A 20,085-nucleotide genomic window follows, 5' to 3' on the forward strand; every position below is an offset into this window, starting at 1 on the left:
GTTCTGTCATTATTTATTCTGCCTTGGTTTTCTGTTTTTGTTCTTGCTGTTTGTCAGATTTTTGGTATCTACCTTTTCTTCTGTGCTACAGAGGATTCTGCTCATCTGCATCACCCCGGACCCCAGCCTGCTCTGCACCCCCTGCCTGCCTCACCCCGGACCCCAGCCTGCTCTGCACCCCCTGCCTGCCTCACCCCGGACCCCAGTCCAAGCCTGCTCTGCACCCCCCCCCCCCCCTGCCTCACCCCAGACCCCAGCCTGCTCTGCACCCCCCCCCCCCCCCCTCACCCCGGACCCCAGCCTGCTCTGCACCCCCCCTGCCTCACCCCGGACCCCAGTCCCAGCCTGCTCTGCACCCCCCCTGCCTCACCCCACCCCCAGCCTGCCCTGCACCCCCTGTCTGCCTCACCCTGCCTCTCAGCCCAGTCCTCCCCTGGCTCCCCTCACTCCAAACCCCCCTCAGCCTCCTGGCCTCGCCAATAAACACACCATTATTGGGTTTAACCACTACCTGCCCGACTGAGCGGATACGGACCAGCTAGCTTAGCTGTTGGCCAAAAACACCCGTCCCAGAGGTTTAGGCTTGGCTAGTGGTCCGTAGCTGCTTCCATTCATTTGTGCTAGGCTAGCTTGCATTGGGGTAACTTTCTACTGAACGCACAGAGAGGCAATTGGTATCTATCTTCTTGTCTGACTCCGGAGAAGACGGTACGCGCATTTCCCATAATGATGGGCGTGTTCCTTTAAATAATCATGATCTTGTATAATGAGCCGAGTTGATCTCTACATGATATAATGTTCTATTCCAAAATGGTAGTTATTTATTAAATATCTTCTATCGTATTTCCTCAATTACAGAAAAGCATTTCTGTAGAATCACTCAAGTAGGAAAAGGGGCTCCAGTGTCCAGACCGGATGAGATGCAGTTAAACATCCTTGCGAGTAGGTTTAAGCTCCCTGGAGTGAATGCCACAGAACACACGCAGGACTCACACTCACAGGAGACACACACAGGACACATGCATGAGACACACACAGGAGACACATGCAGGACTCACGCATGAGACACACACAGGACACACACAGGAGACACACAGGAGACACATGCAGGACTCACACATGAGACACACACAGGACACACACAGGACACACACAGGAGACACACGCAGGACTCACGCATGAGACACACACAGGAGACACACACACATGAGACACACACAGGAGACACACACAGGAGACACACAGGACACACGCATGAGACACACACAGGACACACGCATGAGACACACACAGGACACACGCATGAGACACACAGGACACACACGCAGGACACACACACAGGAGACACACACAGGACTCACGCATGAGACACACACAGGAGACACACACACATGAGACACACACAGGAGACACACACAGGAGACACACACAGGAGACACACAGGACACACGCATGAGACACACACAGGACACACGCATGAGACACACACAGGACACACGCATGAGACACACAGGACACACACGCAGGACACACACACAGGAGACACACACAGGACACACACATGAGACACACACAGGACACACACGCAGGAGACACACACATGAGACACACACATGAGACACACGCAGGAGACACACGCATGACACACACGAGACACACGCAGGAGACACACGCAGGACACACACACAGGAGACACACACATGAGACATGATGAGACACACACGCAGGAGACACATGCAGGACACACACACATGAGACACACACAGGAGACACACACAGGAGACACGCACAGGAGACATACACATGACACACACACAGGAGACACACACAGGAGACACACGCAGGAGACATACACATGAGACACACACAGGAGACACACACAGGAGACACACGCAGGAGACATACACATGAGACACACACAGGAGACACACACAGGAGACACACACAGGAGACAGACACAGGACACACACAGGAGACACACGCAGGAGACACACACAGGAGACACACACAGGAGACACACACAGGACACACACGCAGGAGACACACACGCAGGAGACACACACAGGAGACACACACAGGAGACACACACAGGACACACACACAGGAGACACACACAGGAGACACACACAGGAGACACACACAGGACACACACGCAGGAGACACACACGCGAGACACAGAACAAGAACTCAACAGTTACGAGGACGTGTGTTTATAGACAGTACACCCTTTTAACCCGTGGGTGTCAATACAAGACAGACCACAGGGGGCTCCAGGGGCATGTCCCCTGTGAGAATTATATGGCCCCTGGTAGAACAGAGGAATGGAGACACATTTTCAATGAACTTCAGCTGTGAGCAACCTTTTTTATTATTATTTTGCTAAAAAAAACGAATTTAAGGGGTCATTAAGCACTTAAGCCCTAAGTAAACCCTAATGTAGCCCACTTAAGCCCTAACTTTTTCAACTGGGTTCCAAGGTCAGCAGTAGGGGCCATATACACATGCCAGACACCATTGGAAAGCTGGGACCCTAAGGCATCATCGAGATACAGTCCAATACTGTATGTTAATATTTAGTTTATTAATATACAATAAACGGCATATAAAGACAGTATATTCACCGAGCGGTATGTCAGCAAGGCACACAGGATCCTATAATACCCCAGGCACCCGAACCACAAACAGTTTGAGCTCATGCCGTCTGGCAGACGGTACCGCAGTCTCAGGTCCACATCCAAGAGAACACCGAACAGCTCCTTCCACCGGGCAAACAGACTACTGACGGACACACTCTAAATTATTACATGAGCACAAGCACCTTAATTAAGTCAAAGTCAAAGTCAGTTTTATTGTTGCTTCTCATAAGACACACAGAGAAATAAAATTGCGTTTCCCCCTTCCCACGGTGTATATAATCAAATCATTAAACTTGTGATCGTATAGACGTTTGGGTCAGTACATCTATGTAATGGTGGCCAGACCTCTGCTCAATTATGTCTCATCTCAAGATGTTGCAGCATTTTGTCAGCTCTCAGAGAGATCCTCCAGGTTGATGTTCCTAAATGTCCTATTCTGTGTCAATTAAATGGGTTATCTGCAAAGGAAATGAGAGTTGTAACAGTGGGTTGTTAAGAACTGGAAGATAAGAACCCCAGCCTGTTTTAGCCTGATGGTTGGAAGAGTTTATTGACCGGACCTTTAGTGCCCTAGGCCAGCTTCACCCCTGGCGCTCTGCCCAGCAAAAAAAGAAATAAAAGATATTAATAATTTAGAAATGTTTTTCTTCTTGTCTATAGGAAGCTCCGCCCCTGCCTGCACCCAGACCTAGAGGACTAGTGGGATAAAATAACTTGTGTTATACAATGTTTATTGTATAATATGCTTGTATGTATAACATACTGTATTTCTACATTCTGAAATAGTAATATGACATAAATAAATAAAATAAATGGAATTTTAATCTCAGAATTGTATTGAAATCACCCATAGAACAATAGTGCACCAGCCTTTTGGCTTTTGAAATATGTGCTTCTAGGCCTTGGTAGTCAGGGGGAATAAATAAACAATAAAACATGCTAGCCGACACACATCATGAACTATTTGCAGTTTTAAAAATTATTATTTGTACAATAAAAATTTAAAATGTATAATTATATATGTATATGTACAAATGGAATAACATTTCTATATCCACATTATGTATAACAGTTACAATACTATCCAAATGCACAAAGGAACTGACCGCTTCCCTGGACATCGTCACCCCTGTGGACACTGCACCTGTTGCACCCAATCTGTTGGCCTGAAGCATCAGAGCAAAAAGAGTGTCCGCCTGCAGACCCTGACAACATGTGCCACAGAGGGTGTGTGTTACTGCACGCAATACCATGTCCTTGTCTCAAACTATACTTAGGTCAAACATATTGCCTGCCAACTACAAATCAGGAACATAAGAGCACAATAAAACACAATGACGACACCTACTTTATCTACAATACATTTTTATTACTTGATCGACTGGCAGATCATAAATATGCTATCAAAACTAACAACATGGATTATGCAATGGCTAAACATATTCATGAAGTTCACCAAAGTACCTCTGTATTATTTACAGCTATCGGAATTGACAGTGTTCCACTCACGTCTAGGGGAGGAAATAGACAAAGAATTCTAAACCAGAAAGAAAGTCGCTGGATCGATAGACTACAGGCCACCTCACTCCCAGGTTTAAATGATTCTATAGACATGGTATCATTTTTATAGGCCAGTAGAACACTTTATTTATTTATTGTATTTATACATTGTTATTTATTGTATTTTGATAGACTACAGGCCACCTCTTTGCAGGTTTAAATGACTCTATGGACATGTTGTCACTTCTAAGTAGGTTACATTATATAGTAGTATTTGATATTATTATTGATCTATTCTATGTTTGTTTTGACTCATTTCCTTATGTTGTTATAATATTTTTAGTGCGTGTGTGTATATATACATATATAATATACTAATTATTTTATTTCTATTTAGTATTATTGTATATTCCTTCAACGTAGACATAGCTTATAAGTGGATTGTCTTCTAACTATGTCAAGTTGAGAATGTGCTGTGCCTTCATTCATTTGGGACCAGCTGTCCCCCATTGTAATTAGTCTCTCCCAGAGTTCTGTTTTTTCCTTTTTTCTTTATTTAGTCACAGTATTGTTTTGTCACAGCTATACAACACCCTGAAGAAGGCCATGTGTAGGCCGAAACATGTCGGTATTTAAAAAGAAATCTAAATAATGTAAGCCAACTAATAAAGGCATTTTAAAATGTGTAGAGCTGCCTTGGATCTCAACTTTTCTTACATTTTTATTACCATTTGCGTTTAAAAAGATTATCCAGTATAGAATAGAATAGAAATACTTGTATTATCCCGTGGGAAATTTGACACTGCAAATCGCTCAACATTTAAACATTTGGATAGAGGTGCTTGTGATTGGTTTCAATGATTCAATGATTGGTTTGTGATCTACCTTCATGTCCTCCAGCCAGGAAGCTTTTATTAATCTTAAATCAGTTCATAATGCTAGTAAGACTAAATGTATGATCTCGCAAGTTACAGAATTGCTAAAAAGGGACTACCTCACACACTTGTGGAAGACGTGTGCCTGCCAATTGCCAAAGATATGGTTGAATGTATGATTGGAGAGAAAGAAGCAAAAACATTGGATATGATCCCGGTGTCCAACAACACGGTGTCGCGACGCATCAATATGATGTCCGAAAACATCCTGGCTACATTAGTCAGTCGCGTGAATAACAGTGAGTTTTATTCTCTCCAAGTAGATGAGTCCACTGATGTGGCAAATCTGGCCAATCTGTTGGTGTACATTCGGTACATTTTTGAAAATAATTCCCTCTAAGCACAGGTCTAATAATGACAACGATGTGTGTTCTATAATTATGAATGTGTGTAGTGTTCTGATAACGACTATTGGTGAAGCGATGTCGAGATTCTTTTGGTTTGGCAGCGAGAGCTAGATTTGCGAAAAGGCCTACCCCGGAAATAGGAACGGTTGCGGAACAGCTACAGGCGACCTGGCCAATCAGAGCGCAAAACTTGCACGCGGAAACAAACATTTGTTGTCGAAAGTATTCACGCGCCCGGGACATGGAGCTAGCGGAGCGGTACATATATATATCTATGCATATAACCATAGATATCTATAGAACACTAGATAGCTTAAGGCGGAGTCACCAGCGTCACTGAACCGCCGCCATCTTGCTCCAGTTAGCCTTGAGTGAGAGTGAGTGAGCTGCACAGACAAAAATACTCATAACTCGCTGAAATATTGACGGATTTACAAACGGGTTGGTTTGCTATAAACATCAAAGATGTAGTTATGATACTGCATATATTATATAAAAAAAAAATTAAAGATGTTTTTTTTTACAAACCGCTTGAATCATAGCCACGTTAATAATGCTTGTAATAAACCAAACCGTTTGTAAATCCGTCAATATTTCAGCGAGTTATGAGTATTTTTGTCTGTGCAGCTCACTCACTCTCACTCAAGGCTAACTGGAGCAAGATGGCGGCGGTTCAATGACGTCGCTCTCCATTGGCCGGCAGCGCGGGCAAGCTATCTAGTGATATAACCGGCACGGTGACCAATTGCAGCCACTCTTATTGTCTGGGACCAAATACGGCCACGCCCCACTCCCAGCAAAAAGTGGGAATCTCTAGAATGGGTTTGGGGCGGCGCTGTATACGGAAGTAGCTCTCAAGGTGACGATTAGACAACACTTTTTTGTTGTCAGTAGATGGCAGCATTGGTTTAAAATTAAAGGCTGAAAATGTTGAGAACTACAACACTGCATTTCCCAAGAGCGTTAGCACAGGTCGCAGGTCACTGGGATGTGTCTATTATTCTCCGACGTGATCTGAACAGCGTTAAACGATACTGCGACCTCGGTATAGCGACCGAGAATGGCCAACTAATTATCTTAACAAAAGTGCGCTGGTAGCGTTACATATGTTGTCTAAAGGGGGACATATGGTACAATTTAAGATTCTAATGATAATCGGCATATAAAGGACAACATAGAGCATCGTTAATTTGTAAGAAACCTCAATGAAAACGGCGCAGGGTGCTATTGTTATGAAAATGTGATAGAATCCTATAAAAATGTGGACGCATTTGGCCTACGTTCCGGTTACAGGAAACCTCTGCTCCGGTCCACCTCTCCTACTGCTCCCGGCTCACAGCATGGTGCCGCTAGCGACGTACGCTGCTAACAGTGTAGTCCATAGGGTCGCGGAGGCGGTGGTGGCGGTGTTCTTGTAGGCCTTGTCGTGGACGTAGCTGATGATGTGCATGGCTCCGGCGTAGGCCTCCTCGCATGTGGGCTGGATCTGGTCCTCGGGAAGCTTGAAGCCGTGCTCTCCCTTGTCCCTCAGCTCGAATGTGTAGGAGAAGGGGATCCCGATCAGGCGTGCCCAGTCCCTGGACGTGCCAGCGTTGGGGTCTGCAGAGTGGAGGATGTGAACGTTGCAGACCAGTAATACTATACTCTTTAAGGGATTACTCCACCATTTCTTAAAGGAACACGCCGGGTAGATACCAATTTCCTCTCTGTGAGTTCAGTAGAAAGCTATCCGGCTGTAAGCTAGCCTAGCACAGCACAAATGAATGGAAGCGGATACGGACCAGCTAGCCTAGCTTAAAACTCCGGGAGGGGTGTTTTTGGCCAACAGCTAGGCTAGCTGATCCGCTTCCAATCATTTTAGAAAAATTGCTTTTTTACAGAACACACAGAGAGGAAATTGGTATCTATCTTCTTGACTGACTCTGGAGTAATTATAAACAAAAGTAATATAGGGGACATAAGGCAAACTTACACAGTATATCCGGTGAGGTCCCCACAGTGTACTCCATCCCGTGAACTTTCTTAATGGCTGCGGCCGCGCCTAGACCCACCTGCATCTAAAGAACAAGATGTCATCATTAGCCGCTGCCATCAGTTTGTGTCCGATATCAACGTGGCTTGCAGGTTATAGAAGATTAGCATCGTGTGTCTCCTGCTCGGACTAAACATCAAGAGTGAGCAGAACGAGGAGAAAACGATTGGCAGGTGCATCATTTTGGGGGATCTTTTTTAACCCTATTTCCAATTTACCAATGATGTTGTTGATCGGTAAGAGTCCTCTCTCGGCACAACCCATGCTGTTCTTCATACTAGGTCTGGTCTAGTTAGCCACAAACGAATGCAAAGTCAATGGGGTCAAGCTCCTACCTGTGTGCACCGTGGAGTATATTTTCAATGAGCTTCAGCCAACCTGTACAGACGGGAGCATGACCCCATTGACTTTGCATTCGTTTGTGGCTAAACAACTGCAGCTAGTAAGACCGGCATGGATTGTGGTGAGAAAAAGGATTCTTCCAATTGACAACATCATCGATAAGTAGGATATAGAGGCTAGTGTTGAGTTGACAGAGTTGACTGACGGGGGGGCTCGTCTACCTACCAGCTCGTCGTAGTTGGGGGCTTTGACGTTGGGGTGTCCGTAGGGGACCAGCAGGAGTTGGCCGTAGGAGTGGACGGTGAGGAAACACAGGATGTCGTCCTTCCTCTGCTGCACGAAGTTGGTCACGGCCTGCGCCTCCGACTCGGACAGAGGCTTGGAGCCGCAGTACGTCTGGGCACAGCAGTCGAACGACACCCCCACCACTGCCGAGAGACGGGCCGGAGGGAGGACACTGAGTGGTGCGGTGGGTGCAGTGGTATGGTCTCGCCCCCCCCAATACACTCTCCCACAGCGACATCCTGTCTAACACCTCCCCTGCTAATTTAATACCCATTCACCCCCCTATCCTTCCTGTCTCACCCCTCCCTCCCTCCCTCCTTTCCGGTCCCCATCCCCTCCCGTTGAATCACCTACCCCCGCCCCCCTTGTCTCATCCTCCTAGGGTTCCCACAGACATTGCAAAATGAAATTCAAGGACTTTCAAGTACTTTCCTAAGCACTATTTTTCATTTTAAAAGGGCATTTAAAAGGATACAATTAACTTTTAAATGCAGTTTTTTATAGAAAAAAAATTGGATCCAATATTTTTTTTTCTTGGTTCAGAACAATTTTATCATGGATGAACAAAACTTTCAATGCAAATGGTTGATTGGAATTTCAAGGACTTTTTAAGCACCTTGTTACAAAATGGGCTGTTTTCAAGGAATTCCAGGCCTTGACTTTTTTTTGGTCAGAAATTAAGCACTTTAAGCACTTCAAGGACCTTGTACGAACCCTGTCCTATCCTCCTTCCCACATGGTCACCTGACCCCACCCCCTCAATCATGTATAAAGATCGACGTACAATGTGAATCTGGGAGCCACTTCCGGGGGTCCTCTCAAGCCAATCTCCTATTTTGACCTAATCAATTTGTAACAACCAACTATTTATCAGCGAATTATTGCCCCTGACATCCACGACAGTATAGATATCCGTGTGATCATTCGATCATTTAACCCTTTCACTACCACACTACCAAAGGGTTTTCTGTAGTGTGGTAGTGAAAGGGTTAAAATCCTATTTATGCTGCGGCCTCGACCCTTACATCCTTGGACTCTGTCTGTCACTCTGCCCTCAGATTCATCACTAATGATAGATATGACACCTTTATGAGAAGTTTTCTTTTTGTGCTTAACTACTCTATATGTACATTCGACTTGACTGTAAATGAGGCAAACCTCAGTTGCCTTTCGAGTTTAAATAAAGGTTTGAGAATTTAGAATTCAAAATCATTATTTCATTGTTTGTTTACAAATCCCCCCGTTACAGACACCAGAACAATGCGCAGATTTTTGTGAAGAATTGTTCGAAGCTGGAAAGACCCAAAAGCATGACAAACGTGTGGACAAGAGACCACATACAAGTTAAGTGTTGAGTGCTATTGTGAGGGCTGTGGGTGTGTGTGTGTGTGTGTGTGGGTCATGAGCAGATAATAGGGAATCTTAAAGTTATACATAAAACGAATAACCACAAAACTGCTTACGCAGACGTTTTAGGAGAAGGGGGGAAATAAACAACACAAAACAACCTTTACAGGTGAAAGCCTCAAAGTGAGTATTTAAGAAAATAAGTAAAGTCCAAAAAAACAGGACGACACTCATTAAAGGGGTATTGTAGAAAGAATAAATAAGCCACAAAGGCAACTCCTAAAATCAGAGTTTATATTGAAAACATAAAACAATAAACCTCCACCAAGGGAGTTTATGTGCAACGGACAGTTCCAAAAGAACAAAAGAAAACACTACCATAAAGGACTCAGCCTCTATAAAGTAAAGTGTAAACTAAGCCAGTAGCCGAAAACAAGATGGCTACAAAAGAAGGCTAAATGCTGAATAGGGCAGCACTACACTTAAATATAATGAGCCTGACCAAACGTATAGCCTGCACAAGGAAAATGAAAAAGCAGTTGACACTGCAATCTCCAAACCTAAATAGACTCCACATGGCCATAGGCACAGCTGCACTGCATCAGGTGCAATCAAGCCCACACACCTGCCGACCCATGAGGCAATTAACCACAGGGAACAGGGATTGCAAGCTATCCCTCACAGAGAGGTGAAATAAAGCAAAAATAGACAGCTGTCCCTCACAGAAAGGTGAAATAAGGCAAAAACCATGACAGCTATAGTGTAGGTTAGTATATTAGGACAAGCACATTAGCATATCAATAACTCACAACACCAACACTTCACTGGTCTTATCATGTATCAATAACTCACAACACCAACACTTCACTGGTCTTATCATGTATCAATAACTCACAACACCAACACTGTGACTTCACTGGTCTTATCATGTATCAATAACTCACAACACCAACACTTCACTGGTCTTATCATGTATCAATAACTCACAACACCAACACTTCACTGGTCTTATCATGTATCAATAACTCACAACACCAACACTTCACTGGTCTTATCATGTATCAATAACTCACAACACCAACACTTCACAAACATTGGTCTTTGTTACGATGCAGGTAAGCAATGCGAGTCCAATAGTTGAGGAAATAACGAGAGACGGAGAAGTGGTTGCTCTTACTTCGAGGGTGTCTTTTAATATAAGAACATGGAGCAAATTAGAAGGCAAGGAAAGACGCCGAGCGTCAACTGAGAGAAAGAGTTAATTACAACAGAATAAATAATAACAGCGGGAAGGTCAGCACTCTTCCAACTCCTTCCACATGAACGACAGTCTGAAGCCTCAACAAAGAAAGAGGGAAGCATAGAGTCAATATATAGTCACATACCAAACATTCCAAGGCATCAATCAATGACAGAAAGTGACAGCTTGTGACAGCAACCAGTGGTGAGGGTGACAGTTCAATCAGTGACAAGGCAACGAATCAGACGTGACCAACAATGAGTGCAAATACCAACCACCAGGTGAACAACTCCAGAATGACAGTTGGGTTCCTAGGCCAAGAACCCAGAACGTTACAGGTCTTATCAGTGCACAGGTTATGAAAGAATACAGTCATCATGGCAGGTGAAAAAATAGCCAAGCTTAGAGTCAAGTTCCTCTCCATTTCTCTCCCAGTCACTCACGCACATATGCACACACATGGGCAGGGTAATAGAAGAAAGACATAAATATAGGCAATTAAATTAATATAAATTAATAATATAAAAAAACGATTATAAATAAATAAAAATTACCATTGATAAAAAAGATTGACATGTTGATAAAAATCATTCCTATTTTAGAAATATTTCCTGATTTCAGTCAACCTCTTGTTTCGTTATTGACACACCTCAATAGGGAGGTGTAGTCTGACGTCACTGGTTGTTCCACCCGTATAGGGATTTATCATTGGGAAAATGGATTATCGGCTATTGTAACAATTCTGCCTCATGGAAATGGAAAAGCTTAACATTTTTGCACAAAATGAGTTCCCTTCTATCACTAAGATTATTGTTTAAGCATTTTTGGTTGAAATAAAATTTGGCGATTTTTTTTTATGATTAATTGCGAATATTTTCATGTTGAGCTATAGATTGTGGATGAATAAGCACAGAAAGGTACACCATGCAAATGTTAATGCTTTATTTGTTTTAAACGAGACGATTTAGAAATGGGCAATGGGGAAATACATTGCGTTGGACAGAGGGTGGAACACGAAAAACGGCAATGACGTAACCACTACACCTCCCTATAGCCCAGGGGTGGGCAATTATTTTTCCCAGGGGGCCGAATGAGCAACTGAAAATATGTTGGGGGGCCGGGCCAAAATTCCAAACTCAATTATGCATAATATACATTTTATTTCTATATAAAAAGCAGTAAATGGCATTGTTTTGACCCCTGGTAAGAGTGTATGTTATTATTTGGCAATTAAAAGGTGAGGTTAGCTTTCAAAAATATCATTTATTCAAATTAGGGATGTCCGATATTATCGGCCGACCGATATTATCGGCCGATATCGGCAGTAAAATGTGATATCGGAAAATATCGGTATCGGTTTAAAAACAAAAAAAAACAATAACAGTATTTGTTATATATATATCCAGTGAAATTATTAGTTACCTGAAATTATTCAGTTTTTTGGACGGGGAAACCCTGCATATATCGGTATCGGTTGATATCGGTTGATATCGGTATCGGAAATTAAGAGTTGGACAATATCGGAATATCGGTATCGGTAAAAAAGCCAATATCGAGCATCCCTAATTCAAATAGAATTTATTTCCAAAATGATAAACAAAATGTGAAACATTAATAACAAAGGGCATTTTGAGTTTCATATACTATTGAAACAAGGATTTTCTTAGCTTTCTAAAGACATCACATCATCTTATAGCAAAAATAAACAAAACATGTCACTGAACTGTGTAAAGAAAAGTGTCCCAGTTTTGTAGCCTTTTTTACTTTACATGCCTATATTAAACATTTAATGTTTTCAGAACTGTGCAAAAAAAAATATATATATATCAAGTGTCCCATTTCACTTGTTATATTTCCACATTTTAGTGTTCTTCAGTTCTTTTTTTTTCATTCAGTGTGAGAAATCCAGTCTCTGTTGAGCTTTAACAAGTCCATCAAAGTCAGGTTGCATGTCTGAGGTGGAGATGCGAAGCACAGCTGCCAGATGTTCATCAGTGAGAGAGGATCTGTACCTGGACTTGGTAAACGTCATGACTGAGAATGTCTGTTCACATATGTAGGTGGATCCAAAGAGAACCAACATCTTCTTTTTTGTATTTTATTTTTTTATTATTTTTTAAACAAACATATAAACAAACATGACAACACACGATAAGATATACAAGCATTAATTGTCAGGGCACATCCAATGAGATCACATTTTAGTTAGTTGTCTTATATAAGATATACCCCTAATACCTGTTATCTAAAAAAACCTACACACATATGCTCAGCTCGAACCCACCCCTCCCGGACCCCACCTTGAGAAGTACCTCCACTATCCCTCGCACCTAACCAGACACTACCATTATAAGCTAGCTTTTATTCTCTCCACCAATTTGGGATTCATTGAGACCCAGAATTCTTGCTGTAGATATTTCATGGTAGATTACATCGAGATATGTAAGAAACCAAACTTTACAGCACATTTTTTCCGGTTGAAACCAGCGTGATGCGATCAGCTTTTTGGCTACTGTGATACCCGATAAAACCAATCTCTTTAGCTGTGGATTCACTGCAAACTCAAAAACATCATTCAATAATAATACCGAGGGGTGTACAGGTATATTCCAAGATACGAGTTTTGATATTTGTTGGGTCACATCTTTCCAGAATGCCTTAACTGGTGAGCAGTCCCAATACATGTGCATAAATGTCCCTTCGTCCCCATTTGCACATTGGGTGCATTTGGAATCTTGTTTAAGCCCCATTCGGCACAGTCTTATAGGAGTCAAGTATGTCCTGTGAATATAGTTAAGATTGATTTGTTGATGATCCGGGTTCCTTGATGTAAGTCGGACATTTGCCCAGGCTCCTTGCCAATCAAAGTCATTTTCCAGGTCTGGTATATCCCTCCTCCAGACAGAGTCAAGTTGGAGGGTTTCATACGAGGACGTTAGTAATTGATGATACAATTCTGAAACAAAACCTCTCGATGTCTCTCTTGCGTAGAAGAATTTGTGGTATCTGTGGTGTTCAATTGGTCTGTCTAATGGAACACCGTGAGTCTTCAAACATAGCTCTAACTGTTTGTGAAAAAGCCATGTGGACTTGGTGAGATAATTTTTTTTGCGTATTTCTTTATCACTACAAAAACCCTGTTTGTTAAAAACATCCCCTAATGAGTGTATGCCTTGCTCTTCCCATATAGGGAATCTTATAGGTCGTTTTCCAATTAAGAGTGCATTGTTATTGAATAAGGGAGTATGATTGTGCCATTTTTGTGGGTTAGGATTTTTTTTTTTTGATTCACGCCATATCCGGATCGCATGAGTAATTATGGGGCCAAACATCTTCTGAGCATGTCTCCTAAGCGTATATTGTGCGTGTGAACGTTGACATGGAAATTTTATTTTTATTTTTTTTATTTTTATTTTTTATCATGTAATCTTTCGCGGGCCGGTCAGAATCATCCCTGCGGGCCGTACAATGCCCAGGTCTGCTATAGCCTATGGTACTTACTGCCCCAGTTGGCGTAGAAGTTCCGGTTGATGTCGGTGCCGTTACATTCACAGCCTGGCGGTCCAGGTGATCTGGACTTCCTCCACAGACGAGTCTATAACAGACACATACCAGGGTTATCTTCTACCGAGGTAGACCCAGACCAGGGTTATCTTCTACCGAGGTAGACCCAGACCAGGGTTATCTTCTACCAAGGTAGACCCAGACCAGGGTTATCTTCTACTGAGATAGACCCAGACCAGGGTTATCTTCTACCGAGGTAGACCCAGACCAGGGTTATCTTCTACCGAGGTAGACCCAGACCAGGGTTATCTTCTACCGAGGTAGACCCAGACCAGGGTTATCTTCTACCGAGGTAGACCCAGACCAGGGTTATCTTCTACCGAGGTAGACCCAGACCAGGGTTATCTTCTACCAAGGTAGACCCAGACCAGGGTTATCTTCTACCGAGGTAGACCCAGACCAGCGTTATCTTCTACCGAGGTAGACCCAGACCAGGGTTATCTTCTACCGAGGTAGACCCGTTATCTTCTACCGAGGTAGACCCAAACCAGGGTTATCTTCTACCGAGGTAGACCCAGACCAGGGTTATCTTCTACCGAGGTAGACCCAAACCAGGGTTATCTTCTACCGAGGTAGACCCAGACCAGGGTTATCTTTTACCGAGGTAGACCCAGACCAGGGTTATCTTCTACCGAGGTAGACCCAGACCAGGGTTATCTTCTACCGAGGTAGACCCAAACCAGGGTTATCTTCTACCGAGGTAGACCCGCCGCAATACAGGCAAGCATTAGCTCTTCATCTTTCATGTGCAATATAGTTTTTTTCTTTCTTTTGTATGATGTATTTTTTTGGATGATGTGTATATATATGTATGTGTATGCGTGTATATGTATGTGTGTGTATGTATGTATATATGTTTGTGTATATATTGTGGGACTTTGGACCCCAGGAAGACTATAGCTGGCACCATTGGCATCAGCTAATGGGGATCCTTTTAATAAACAATAGACAATAAACAATACCATAGTTCTACCACTGTTCCAAACAAGGTCTGTGGATTATCTATAGAGTAGCCATGTCATGATATCTGGAAGGACATGTGATTGGTGTTGAATAATTTTTTAAATATATATAACACTCCATACTTCACACGAGGGAACATCTACATAGTACATATGTGGTGATATTGACATTGAATTTCATAACTAATATGTGTGAATAATTAGAGAATCCATAATGTAAAAGCAGGGCTTAGCCAAAAGTGATTATTGGTGTTAGATAGACATTCCAAACAAACCCCCGCTCAGGGTAAGACTGGATTAGAGAACAACAGTTGCAGGTCATAAAAGCCCGCAGGGGACAACCAAGACTATGTAAATAAGTCACACCCCACAGGAAACGGTGGCTCACTCTAACTAGCAGAGGGACAGCTAGACTAGCAGACACATCCAAGGAACTATTAAGTCAGTATACTTTATATAGGAAATCTGGTATTAAAATATGTAACTTATTACATTAACCATATCAATGTAGAAGGTAACTTACAAAGAAGAATATCATTTAGAATGTCACCCGAGTATGAAAGTAATAGTGTTATTTCACTCTTGTTATAAATCCTGGTATATTTATCACAGTTATATTATCTGGTAAATAAAGGTTGGTGTGGTCTTCTATGATGTCTGGTATCAGCATAGAAGCAATGACTGTACTGGGATGATATGAGAGATCTATAGGTCATTGCATAAACCATGTACATTGGAAAATCAAAATGGTACACGAAGGAATGTTAAAATGTTTGATTCATTCAGAGGGGGCCACAGGCAAACCCCCCCTCTGTCCAACATGAGAAGCCACAGCCCAAAGGAGGGGGCCACTGACACCAACCCCCACACGACAAGGACATGTTGGGGCAGATCAGCCCCAACAGGAAGACCAACTGTTTTTAGATACATGTGATTGGTTCAACCAGTTTAAAAATAGTGAGGTCATTTAAACCTACAGTATAAGTATTGGAGCAGTACAGTTAGTTGGGAGGCCAGCCCACCGACCCGTCCCCAGGGGGGTCCGGCTGAGCCTCCATCCACCACCAGAATGTGCCGGGCAAAAATACATGTGAGTGAATCATGGAACCCACTGTTTGGGGGCTGTTTAGTGTAATCTTAGACCAGGTTTAACCAACCATGTGTATTGCTCAGTACATTCTCGTTTCATACATAACATGAACACTATTTATGTGCAAAACTGTCTTGATGTGAAGAAGATTATGTAAACCTCATCAACCCTTTTGTACAAATCATGGCTTATGATGAATAATTCCTGTATGTAACTGATTGCTTATCCACCGTTGGCCGCTCGGCAAATAAATGAGTTTGGACCATAAGTTCCTCTTTTGTCTGGCTATACAAGTTATTTCTCATCTGACTAAGTCAGAGGAGGAGCCCAAGTTACCATCACGCTCCTTTTCCTCCTTCCAGTTAGCAACCTCCTTGTGCTGCAAATTACCTTAGGTATTGTATAGAATATACAACACATACTTTACATGAGGGAACAGCTATATAGTACATACTTCAGGAAGAAAATCTTTGTGCCTCTTTTATTTGAAGTGGGAGTACTTTTCTAGTAAATTGCCCATGGCAAAAGCAAAAGCTTGACGATGATGATGAAGGTATCCCACCCCTCATACTGACTGTATTATCCTTCCAAGAGTGTATGTAGCCGTCCACATTCAAAACAGGCGTGATGTAGAAATCCAGCTTGTTCATCATCTCATACATTGCGGTGCCGGTCTTGTATGCTTCCAGGATCTGCGGGGAAACATTAGACTGAATCAACTGCTGCCATACGCTGTCGTTTGCTTTGTGATAAAGAAAAACACATTTGAAAGGCTTTATTCAAAACCACCAACTAAATGATGCACAGGTGAATGTTTCAGGGGGCTCAGCATGTTGCCTAGCTTCCTGTTACAGCTGAAACTGTACTGAAACTGAAGACAGTCATCATGTGGATAGGCCCGCAAGTCTCAAGCCACTTACACAACGTTTATGAAACATGTCCAAGACTGGTAAATATTAAAGACAATTAGCCTTACAGATCACCAGCCTTACCTCTCTCCCTATTTCTCTGTTTGTCTCTCTGTCTCTCTCACGCACGTAGGCACGCAGGCACGCAGGCAGGCAGGCAGGCAGGCAGGCAGGCAGGCACGCACACACACTCCGATGGCGGTGATAGGAACATCTGATTACCCCAAGATTCGTAACATAAAGGCCTTACCTCACATCTGATGTCATGAAAAAAGATTAATCCAATTCCTGATCGCCATTCCAAATATCGATCGTGTCCATTGATCCAACACTATAGTCCAAAACACATAATCCAAGCTGCCCCCCTGACTCGACCAAGCTGCAATATCCAGCTGCATGCCCGAGAAGGGAAACCCGGACCGGAGTTTTTTTTTCTGATGCACATACCCAGCCAATCCAATCCAATGATGTGCAATACCATCCAGGAGACGATAGTCTCAAGCCACTTACAGAAAGTTTATGAAACATGTCCGAGACTGGTAAATATTAAAGACCATTAGCCTTACAGATCACCAGCCTTACTTCTCTCCCTATTTCTCTGTCTCTCTTTCTCTCTCGCACGCACGCACTGCAACGGAAAAGCCGTTGCAGTGGCTTAAACGAGGAAATATTGTGCACTTCACACGTTTCTATAATTGTTTTGTCGAAACCGGAAAGCCTGTAGCCGGTACTTCCTGTACTTCCGTTTTCACACTTTAGGAGGCATAGCTTTACCAGCCTATCCTGTCAGCCAAGTCTGTGTATAGTGGGTGGGAGGGGTTTTCCCTGATGGCCTGGAGCTTAGCAAGGCTCCTCCTCTCCGCCACCCTCGCTAGAGAGTCCAGCTCCACCCCCACCATGCTACTGGCCTTCCTGACCGCGTGAACACTTAAGGCAACGCACTTGTGCTTCCGCGTTTCTCTGATTGGCCAACTGACCCCACGTGACGCTACGGCTCGTTTTCCCCCTACGCCGGCAACGCGCGCATGCGCATTTTCGTTTTGACGGCACTCAAACGCCAAGAGAGGCTGCTCGCGGAAATAGGCTGCTCGCAGATATGTAATGTTATGTTCGAATCCGCAGAATACGCATTTATCAAAACAACATATTTATCAAAACAACTACCAGATTAACTAATTTTCTTTTTTTTTTAAATATTTTTCCCCCTTCATTTTCCTCCGATTTTCTCCCATCCCAATGTTAGTCATTATGCCAATTCCCAGTCCCCTTCCTGGTCGCTGCGCACTTACCCCCCACAGTCAGATCATCTGGGAGAGTGGAGGCTATCACATGCTTCCTCCGACACACGTCCAGCCAATCAACCGCTTCTTTTCACCTGGCAGCGCGGATATTCTCCGAGAGGGCGTAGCGTGTGGAAGGATCACACTATCCCACTCAGGTCCCATCCATGCTTAGCAGGCGCCCCGACCGAACTGTAGGAGTCGCTGTTTACAACGACCCGGACCCACCCCGCCAGCTTCTCCCACCCTCTAATACTGCCAATTGTATTAGTGTGAACGGCCAGCCAAGCTGGTGACAACCCCGGAGCTGTGAGCTGTATTCGAACAGGCGAATCCAGCTCACAGCTCCGGGGTTGGTGACGAACGCAATCTCCGCTACCAGATTCACTCATAACGTTATTTCGCGTGACAACACAGCCCAGCTGTCAGAAACTGTACATTGTAACGTTATATAACGCAACGTTATATAATGTTATTTCGCGTTTTTATTCATAACGTTATTTCGCGTGACAACACAGCACAGCTGTCAGAAACTGCACATTGAGGGGGTTTCTGACAGCTGGGCTGTGTTGTCACGCGAAATAACGTTATGAGTGAATCTGGTAGTTGTTTTGATAAATATGTTGTTTTGATAAATGCGTATTCTGCGGATTCGAACATAACATTACATTTCCGCGAGCAGCCTATTTCCGCGAGCAGCCTCGCTTGGCGTTTGAGAAGAGAGATGCGTCACTCGTTGGAGTAGGGCGTAGGGAACGAGCGTAGAGCGGCTGGTATTCACGAAGGAGGCCGCTGGCCAATCAGAGAAACTGATTATCCAGCCTGTTTGTGTCCCCTGCTCTCAGTCCGCTGCCCCAGTAGGTCACAGCGTCACAGCAGGTCTACGTCTTATAAAGCTAAGCTTTGCAAAAAAAGAATGCAGTCCTCAAGTTCAAGTAAAAAAAATTGCCACTTTTCTGGGTGCCTCTGTAAAATACAGTTACTATAAAGGAGCATTCAGGTCTGTGTGACAGAAGCTGTCGATACAGGCCTATGGTCATAAAGTGGTACCTAGCCAAAGGGCACCGATAGCATGTGCCTCTAGCAGCTACCATACCAGGTCCACAAGATGGCTACTTAAAAAATTTAATAACAGAATACACACTGAACTAAGGAAGGGCAGCTTTTTCTCGTTTCGCACCTTGGGCATGGAATGGGCTACAGGACCATATCCACTTAGACACCCTGGTCTCTCTCTGCACATTTAAATCTCTATTACATAACTTCCTACAGAGAATGTTGCTGCTTTCTGTAGTCGGGTCCCCAATGCAAAACTGCACAATTACTGTATTACCCTGTATTATACTGTCATACACTTTTACTATTGTAGACTATTCTGTTTTGTGTTTTTGTGTTTACATGTGATGTGATGTATTGTATATTGTATACATGCACTTTTATTATGTTCTTGTGTGATGTATCGCACATTTTATTGCTGTGTGATGTATTGCAAATATTACTTATGTTATCTTGGCCAGGTCTCCCTTGCAAAGAGATCTTGTATCTCAATGGGACTTGAGATAAATTATAAATTCATATAGACAGGTCTGTTGTAAAGATAGCCAGGACCATCTGTCC

The 20,085-nt window shown here is 43.4% G+C and overlaps 1 protein-coding gene across 1 annotated transcript in view; it reads right to left on the minus strand.

Annotated features, from left to right (window-relative positions):
• Nucleotides 1-6,741: 6,741 nt before the first annotated feature.
• The window catches only part of LOC311234156 (carboxypeptidase O-like), a gene marked incomplete at its 5' end in the record, with an annotated part of 19,683 nt that continues 6,339 nt past the window's right edge, over nucleotides 6,742-20,085 (minus strand). The window contains 5 exons of the mRNA XM_084321271.1: nucleotides 6,742-7,017; nucleotides 7,391-7,475; nucleotides 8,018-8,220; nucleotides 14,166-14,259; nucleotides 16,856-16,972. Of these exons, the coding sequence (XP_084177397.1) occupies nucleotides 6,752-7,017; nucleotides 7,391-7,475; nucleotides 8,018-8,220; nucleotides 14,166-14,259; nucleotides 16,856-16,972 (765 nt within the window). The 3' untranslated portion in view covers nucleotides 6,742-6,751. The remainder of the gene's footprint in view (nucleotides 7,018-7,390; nucleotides 7,476-8,017; nucleotides 8,221-14,165; nucleotides 14,260-16,855; nucleotides 16,973-20,085) is intronic.

This window comes from Notolepis coatsorum (assembly GCF_963971535.1).
Source record: "Notolepis coatsorum genome assembly, chromosome: 1".
Taxonomy (NCBI): Eukaryota; Metazoa; Chordata; class Actinopteri; order Aulopiformes; family Paralepididae; genus Notolepis; species Notolepis coatsorum.